The 9,298-nt window shown below is 40.7% G+C and overlaps 1 protein-coding gene across 1 annotated transcript; it reads right to left on the reverse strand.

The window, feature by feature from the left end:
* Positions 1-1,854: 1,854 nt before the first annotated feature.
* Positions 1,855-2,368, reverse strand: ZCCHC13 (zinc finger CCHC-type containing 13). The gene is given in 2 exon segments (XM_023202514.1): positions 1,855-2,022; positions 2,024-2,368. Coding segments are annotated over 2 exon segments (513 nt in total).
* Positions 2,369-9,298: the final 6,930 nt, after the last annotated feature.

Below are 9,298 nucleotides of genomic sequence, written 5' to 3' on the forward strand. Positions count from 1 at the left end.
CATGTTGGTCAGGCTGGTCTCAAACTCCTGACCTCGTAATCCGCCCACCTCGGCCTCCCAAAGTGCTGGGATTACAGGCATGAGTCACCGCGCCCAGCCCAGTTTTCTTATGTGTATTTTACACACAATGTTCAGAGGTATTGTTTTGCATTTAACCAGAAGAATAGTACATGTATTTCATCTTCTCAGAAGCAGAAACCCTGTTAGCCCTATCTTATTTTTTAACAGATATTTTGTTCATAAATCAGGAAGACGCTTCAATTTTATAAAATGCTTTTTTAGTCTCTACTGGTGTGCCTTCCTGTTTGTATCTATTAATACAGGGCTTATATAAGCAGTTTTACCTAAAACTTGTGTGGTGGATGTTACATAGTTGTCTACCCATGTCCCAAAGCATACAGCATGGGTTATGGACTCAAGTACAGAATGCTGGCTGTGACTTTTGCAAGACTACAGGGAGTAGTGCACCTGAAAGTTTTCCACAGGAATGTGTGTTTTTTGCTTCCTGATCTTTGCTTTTGTTCCAGAGAGACTAAAAATAAGTATTTTCTTTTGAGATGCAGTTTCGCACTTGTTGCCCAGGCTTGAGTGCAATGGTGCAATCTCGGCTCACTGCAACCTCTGCCTCCTGGGTTCAAGCAATTCTCCTGCCTCAGCCTCCTGAATAGCTGGTATTACAGGCATGCGCTACCATGCCTGGCTAATTTTGTAGTTTTAGTAGAGACAGGGTTTCACCATGTTAGACAGGATGGTCTCCACCTCCCACCTTGGCCTCCCAAAATGTTGGGATTACAGGCTTGAGCCACCGCGCCCGGCCAGGTTTATTTTCGTTAAACTACACACCCTGTGCAGAGCCAGACAGAGATGTCTCTTTCAGTGTTGTTTAAAAGTGAATGAGGCCGGGCGCGGTGGCTCAAGCCTGTAATCCCAGCACTTTGGGAGGCCGAGACGGGCGGATCACGAGGTCAGGAGATCGAGACCACCCTGGCTAACACGGTGAAACCCCGTCTCTACTAAAAATACAAAAAATTAGCCGGGCGAGGTGGCCGGCGCCTGTGGTCCCAGCTACTCGGGAGGCTGAGGCAGGAGAATGGCGTGAACCCGGGAGGCGGAGCTTGCAGTGAGCTGAGATCCGGCCACTGCACTCCAGCCTGGGTGACAGAGCAAGACTCCGTCTCAAAAAAAAAAAAAAAAAAAAAAAGTGAATGAGGCCAGATAATTCAAAGCCATCGATATGATAAAATTAAAGTTGCTTTGGCAAGGTCATGGATTTTCAGAATCAGCTTTATTTGCCCTATGGATCTCTGAGGAAATATAACCTCCTCAGGGTGGCCTTGTGTATCTAAAACAGAACCACATTCTTTCCCTCTTTCCCCCACATACACATTCTCTTTTTATCCTTTTACCTCCTGTTCTTTTTCTCTTTGGCAATTTACCTTCATCCGATACACTATTTTTCTTGTTAATAGATTCTAGGCCTGTGTTTCTAAACTTGTTCTGATTTGTTCACCAATATGGATCCAGCTCTTCCAATAGTGCCTCCTAATTAAATGTGTGAAATCAAAATACATCAAAAGAACCCCTAAAGTGATTGGTGCTCAGAATGCCTATTCAATAACTAGATTTGCCTGTGGGGCAGAAGCAGCACATTAATTGTGGGCATCTAGTAATGATTAACTTTTTTGAGGTTTTGGTTTTTTTTTTCCTAGCTCTTTCCTCCTTTAACATGGTAATTAAAGCTCACTTGCCTGAGAGTAGCCCAATCTATCGACCTTTTGGTCAGTGAAGTTTTCAGAGAAAATAATACAATTATCAATCAGCAAAAGGAGGGGGGAAGATGACAAAGGGAAAAATTTAAGCGGTAGCCTCACTGGGACATTCCCTGGCTAGATGTCCGGATTCGCCACAGCGGTAGCAGTTGAACTGGCTCGCCTTGCTACAATTGATGGCCACATGACCAGTTTCGCCGCATCGATAGCACTTGACCTGGGCGCAGTCTTTCTGAATGTGCCCAAGTTTGCCGCCAAGAGTAGCATTTCTGCTCTTTCTGACGATCACAATCACAAGCCAGATGTCCTAGTCTGCCACAGGTGTAACAGTGTCGGTCTCTCTCTCGTTTAGGTTCCTTACAGTCTTTGGCGATGTGGCCGCTTCTCCCACAGTTGTAGCAGATGTTTCCGAGAAGGACACAGTTCTTAGCATGATGACCGAATTCACCGCAGCGGTAACAGGTGTAAGATAGGGTGGTGGAACTGCATCGAGAACTTCTGCCATGGCCTCCACCTCCTTGCCCTCCAGCTCCTCCTCTAGGGCATCCCCGAGTCCAATGGCCAGAGCGCCCACACGCGAAGAAATCCTTACTGCTCATGGCTGCGGTGCGATCTTCCAGTGAGCAGGCCCACCTCGGCCCCGGAGGCCCCGGCAACTCCCGCTTTGGGCGGCTTAGAAAGAAAGAACTGTTTTCCACTGCGGGTCTCAGTGATGTCATACAAGGTTTGCACACGGCCCCATTCACGTGTCACGGACATTCCTGACGCCCTTTCCGCCCGACTTTCCTCCTACGCAAGAAGCCAAAAGCACAATAATCTATTAACTAAGTAGTGTTGTTTTCCGTTTTTGTTTCAACACTTGAATCATTGAGTTTGAATCCCTTCCTATTTAGAAAATTAGACTTGTAGAAGTTTTCATAATTTAGGACTTGGCCGGGTGCGGCGGCTCACGCCTATAATCCCAGCTCTTTGGGAAGGTCAAGGCGGATGGATCACGAGGTCAAGAAATCAAAACCATCCTGGCCAACAAAATTAGCCGGACGTGGTGGCGCATGCCTGTAATCCCAGCTACTCGGGAGGCTGAGGCAGGAGAATCGCTTGAACCGGGGAGTCAGAGGTTGCAGTGAACCGAGATGGCCCCACTGCACTCCAACCTGGGCAACAGAGTCAGACTCCATCTCAAAAAAAAAAAAAAAAAAAAAAAAAAAAAAGACTTAGGCTTTCTCCCTGTGGTCTAGTATATGATCAGTTTTTATATATGCTCTACGGACATGGGAAAGAATGTGTAAGATATATGTAATCCAATAAGCAAAAGAAAGAAATTAGAGTAACTCTTTTCTTGTTTTAAAAAATAAACGTCCATAAAGATAAGAGATACATAAGATAGGAAAATGCCACAGTGGAAAGATTTATGCATGATTTAGTCCATTTTATTGCAAGAATCTTAGCTTTCAATATAATCACCACCATTTAAGTTGTAAAACATAACAGGATTGAAGCATTTAGTATAAAGAAAGTGTTATTACTTGGAAAATAAAAACTACAAAACCAGGCCAGGTGTGGTGGCTCACAGCTGCAATTCCAGCACTTTGAGAGGCCAAGCAAGGAGAATCGCTTGAGCCCAGGAGTTGGAGATCAGCCTGGGCAACATGGCAAAACCCCACCTCTACTGAAACCAAAACCAAAACCAAGAAAAACATTAGCTAGGGGTGGTGGCTGGTGCCTGTAGTCCCAGCTACTTGGGAAGCTGAGGTGGGAGGATCACCTGAGCGAGGAGGTCAAGGCTGTAGTAAGCCATGATTGTGCCACTGCACTCCAGCCTAGGTGACAGAGCAAGACCCTGTCTCAAAACCAAAACCAAAACCAAAACCAAACAAAACAAAAACTACAAAAAGAAACATTTAAGTATTGGACAGATTTCCTCTCTGTTTTTTTTTTTTTTTTTTTTTTTTTATTTGTTTTTTATTTTTAGTAGAGAGGGAGAAAGCCAAAGTCTTTTTTTTTTTTTTTTTGAGATGGAGTCTGACTCTGTTGCCCAGGTTGGAGTGCAGTGGCGCCATCTTGGTTCACTGCAACCTCTGACTCCCTGGTTCAATCTCTGACAGATTTCCAAGTTTTTTGTACCTAATATAAGTTTCACAAGGATTTATGGACATGTCGCACATTCATGTAGATATAGAAATAAGTATGGGAGGTTGGGTGTGGTGGCTCACCCCTGTAATCCTAGCACTTTGGGAGGCCAAGGCAAGCAGGTCACTTGAGTTCAGGAATTCGAGACCAGCCTGGGCAACATGGCGAAACTCCGTCTCTACTAAAAGTAAAAAAAAATTAGCCGGGCGTGGTGGCTTGCACCTATAATCCCATCTCCTTGGGGAGCTGAGGTGGGAAGATCTCTTGAACACAGGAGGTGGATGTTGCAGTGAACCATGATCGTGATCGGGCCACTGCACTCCAGCCTGGGCAACAGAGTGAGATCCTGTTTCAAAAAAAAAAAGTATGGGAAATTAACACTGAAACATCAACAGTAGCTGCTTTGGGTTATATGATTGAATATGATTTTTTTTCCACCTCATTTTCCTTCTCTGTATTTTTCAATTTTTGAAATGAGATTAGGTTTTGTACTTAAAAAAAATCTACAATACGCTTTTTGTTTAATAGTTTTATGCTTTGTATGTGCATTTTTTTCAGACATCCTGCACAAATGTTTTGGTAAAACACAGAATTAAGAGTAGTGAATGTAGTAATTGGCCTTTATTTTCAACATGACTTAATTGGAATGTGCAACTGCCTCCATAAATGCAAACACACAAAAAATCTTTTCAAAAGTTAAAGTTGAGAGCCATGTAGCACATGTAGTTGCCACATAAAGTGTATATAGTTTAAAGAAATGAGTTTCATTCCTAAACAATGAAGTGGTGTTGCATAAATGGCATCAAAGGTTAAAAATTTGATATAGCCTTGTTAAATTAACCCTTTGTTGGTCTTTTTTTTTTTTCCTTTTTGTGGAGAATGGGTTCTCAGTATGTTGCCCAGGCAGGTTTCAAACTCCTGGGCTCAAGTTATCCTCCCGCCTCTGCCTCCCTAAGTTCTGGGATTATAGACATGAACCACCTTGCCCAGGAAATTAACCTTATTAATTATCATGTTGAAATTCCCTTTAGGTTTATATTTTAATTAAAGCTATGCATGATTGAGACAAAATAATAAATACACTTTATGTCACAGTAGAGAATATACATGTTTGAGTGGATCTCTTTTTTATTTAAACTTTTCTAAATTTTTAATGTTTGTGAGTATATAGTAGGTATATATACTTATGGGGTACATGAGATATTTTGGTACGACCATGCAATGCGTAATAATCACATCATGGAAAATTGGGTATCCATCCCCTCAAGCATTTATCCTGTGTGTTAGAAACAATCCAATTATACACTTTTTTTATGTTAAAATGTACACTTAAATTGTTATTGACTACAGTCACCCTATTGTGCTATCAAATACTAGGTTTTATTCATTCTTTCTTTTTCTTTTTCTTTTTCTTTTTGAGACGGAGTTTCACTCTGTCACCCAGGCTGGAGTGCAGTGGTGCAATCTCGGCTCACTGCAACCTCTGCTTCCCGGGTTCAAGTGATTCTTCTGCCTCAGCCTCCCTGAATAGCTGTGACTACGGGTGTGCACCACCACACCCGGCTAATTTTTTTTGTATTTTTAGTAGAGCCAAGGTTTCACCATGTTGGCCAGGCTGGTCTTGAACTCCTGACCTCAGAGGATCCACCTGCCTCACGTCCCAAAGTGCTGGGATTACAGGCATGAGCCACCGCGCCTGGCCTATTCATTCTTTCTAGCTACTTTTTTTTTGGTACCCATTGACAATCCTCACCTCCTCCCCAACCCCCCATTACCCTTCACAGCCTCTGGTAATCATCCCTCTACTCTCTATCTCCATGAGCTCAATTATTTGATCTTTAGGTCCCACAAAAAAAATGAGAACATGCAATGTTTGTCTTTTCTGTGTCTGGCTTATTTCACTTAACATAATGACCTCCAGTTCCATCCATGTTGTCAGAAATGACAGAATCTCATTCGTGTTTATGGCTAAATCTTACTCCATTGTGTATAAGTACAACACTTTCTTTATCCATTCTTCTGCTGATAGACATTTAGCTTGCTTCCAAATCCTGGCTCTTGTGAACAGTGCTGCAACAAACATGGGAGTGCAGACATCTCCTCGGTATACTGATTTCCTTTCTTTTGGGTATACAATACAGCAGTGGGATTGCTGGATCATATGCTAGCTCTATTTTTAATTTTTCGAGGAACCTCTGAACTGTTCTCCACACCAGTTTTACTAACTTACATTCTCACCAACAGTGTACAGGGTTTTCCTTTCCTCCACACCCTTGCCAGCATTTATTATTATCTGACTTTTGGATGAAACCCATTTTATCTGGGGTGAGATGATATCTAATTGTATCTTTGATTTGTATTTCTCTGATGATCAATGATATTGAGCACATTTTCATATGCCTGTTGGACATTTGTATGCTTTCTTTTGAGAAATGTCCATACAAAATTTTTGCCTATTTAAAAAAATTGGATTATTAGGTTTCTTCCTACACACTTGTTTGAGCTCTTTGTATATTCTGGTTATCAATCCCTTGTCAGAGGGGTGGTTTGCAAGTATTTACTCCCCTTCCGTGGGTTGTCTCTTCACTTTGTTGATTGTTTCTTTTGCTGTGCAGAAGCTTTAGAACTTGGTGTAATCCCATTTGTCCATTTTTGCTTTGATTGTCTGTGCTTGTGGGATATTACTCAAGAAATTTTTGCCCAGACCAGTGTCCTGGAGTTTCCCCAACGTTTTCTTGCAGTAGTTTCATAGTTTGCAGTCTTTAATCCATTTTGATTTGATTTGTGTATATGGCAAGAGATAGGGGTCTAGTTTCTTCCTGCATATGAATATCCAGTTTTCCCAGCACCATTTATTGAACAGACTGTCTTTTCCTCAATGTATGTTCTTGGTAACTTTGTTAAAAATGAAATCACTGTAGGTGTGTGGATTTCTTTCTGGGTTCTCTGTTCTGTTCCATTGGTCTATGTGTCTGTTTTTATGCCAGTACCGTGCTCTTTTGGTTGCTATAGCTCTGTGGTATAATATGAAGTCAGGTAATTTGATTCCTCTAGTATTGTTCTTTTTGCTCAGGATAGCTTTGGCTATTCTGAGTCTTTTGTAGTTACATATACATTTTAGAATTGCTTTTTTTCCACTTCTGTGAAGGATGTCACTGGTATTTTGATAGGAATTACATTGAATCTGTATATTGCTTTGGGTAGTATGAACATTTTAACAATATTGATTCTTCCAATCCGTGAACATGGAATATCTTTCCATTTCTGTTTGTCCTCTTCAATTTCTTTCATTGGTGTTTTATAGTTTTTATTGTAGAGAACTTTCACTTCTTTGGTTAAGTTAGTCCCTAGGTATTTAATTTTATTTGTTGCTATTGTAAATGGGATTCCTTTTTTAAAATTTATTTTTCAGATTGTTCACTGCTGGCATATAGAAATACTACTGATTTTTGTATGTTGATTTTGTATCCTGCAACTTTACTGCATTTCTTTGTCATTTCTATTTTTTTTTTTTTTTTTTTTTTTTTGAGGCGGAGTCTCGCTCTGTCGCCCGGACTGGAGTTCAGTGGCCGAATCTCAGCTCACTGCAAGCTCTGCCTCTCGGGTTTACGCCATTCTCCTGCCTCAGCCTCCGGAGTAGCTGGGACTACAGGCGCCCGCCACCTCGCCCGGCTAGTTTTTTGTATTTTTAGTAGAGACGGGGTTTCACCGTGTTAGCCAGGATGTTTTTTTTTTTTTTTTTGAGACGGAGTCCCGCTCTGTCGCCCAGGCTGGAGTACAGTGGCCGGATCTCAGCTCACTGCAAGCTCCGCCTCCCGGGTTTACGCCATTCTCCTGCCTCAGCCTCCGGAGTAGCTGGGACTACAGGCGCCCGCCACCTCACCCGGCTAGTTTTTTTTTTGTATTTTTAGTAGAGACGGGGTTTCACCATGTTAGCCAGGATGGTCTCGATCTCCTGACCTCGTGATCCGCCCATCTCGGCCTCCCAAAGTGCTGGGATTTCTTTGTCATTTCTAATAGTTTTTCTTGAGTCTTTAGGTTGTTACAAATATAAGAACCTATCATCTGAAAACAAGGATACTTTGACTTCTTTCTTTCCAATTTGGATGCCCTTTATATCTTTCTCTTGTCTAATTGCTTTAGCTAGGACTTCCAGTACTATGTTGAAAAACAGTGATGAAAGTGGGCATCCTTGTCATGTTTCAGATATTAGAGAAAAGGCTTTCAGCTTTTCTCCATTCAGCATATTACTAGCTGTGTGTCTGTTGTATATGGTTTTTATTATGTTAAGATGTGTTCCTTCTATACCCAGTTTTCTGAGGATTGTTATCATGAAGGAATGTTGAATTTTATCAAATGCTTTTTCATCAGCTGTTGAAATGATCATATGGTTTTTTTTCCTTCATTCTGTTGATATGATGTATCACATTAATTGATTCATTTATGTTGAATCATCCTTGCATCACAAGGATAAATATCACTTGGTCATGAGGAATGATCTTTTTAATGTATTATTGAATTTGGTTTGCTAGTATTTTGTTGATGATTTTTGCATCAATATTCATTGCAGATATTGGCCTATAGTTTTCTTTTTTAATGTGTCTTCGTCAGATTTTTGTATCAGGGCAATACTGGCCTTATATAATGAGTTTGGAAGTACTTCCTTCTCCTCTATTTTTCAGAATAGTTTGAGTAGAATTTGTATTACTTCTTCTTTAATTGTTTGGTAGAATTCAGCAGTGAAGCCATTGGGGCCTGAGCTTTTCTCTACTGGAAGACTTTTTATTATGCTTTGGTCTTATTACTTGTTATTGGTCTGTTTGGGTTTTGGATTTCGTCATGGTTCAACATTAGTAGATTGTACATGTCAAAGAATTTATTTCTTCTGGATTTTCCAATTTATTGGCATTTAGTTGCTCCAATTTATTGGCATATAGTTGCTCACTAATGATCCTTTGAATTTTTGTGGTATCAGTTGTATTGACTGCTTTTTCATCTCTGATTTTGTTTATTTGGACCTTCTCTCTTTTTTTTTGTTAGTCTGACTAAAGTTTAGTCAGTTTTATCTTTTCAAAAAACCAACTTTTTGATTCATTGATCTTTTGTATTCTTCATTTCAAATTTATTTATTTCTGCTCTGATATTTCTTATTTCTTTTCTTCTACTAATTTTGGTTTTGGCTTGCTCTTGCTTTTCTAGTTCTCTAAGATGCATCATTAGGTTACTTATTTGAAGTTTTTCTTCTTTTTTGATTTAGGCACTTATAGCTTATCAGGAGAACCCACCCCCAATATTTCAACATAGGTTCTTTCTATTTTCCATAAGTGTCGGCCGAATGAGAAATAAAGAGAAAGAGTACAAAGAGAAGAATTTTACAGCTGGGCCTCTGGGGGTGACAT

This window comes from Piliocolobus tephrosceles, chromosome 12, assembly GCF_002776525.5.
Source record: "Piliocolobus tephrosceles isolate RC106 chromosome 12, ASM277652v3, whole genome shotgun sequence".
In the NCBI taxonomy this organism is placed as follows: Eukaryota; Metazoa; Chordata; class Mammalia; order Primates; family Cercopithecidae; genus Piliocolobus; species Piliocolobus tephrosceles.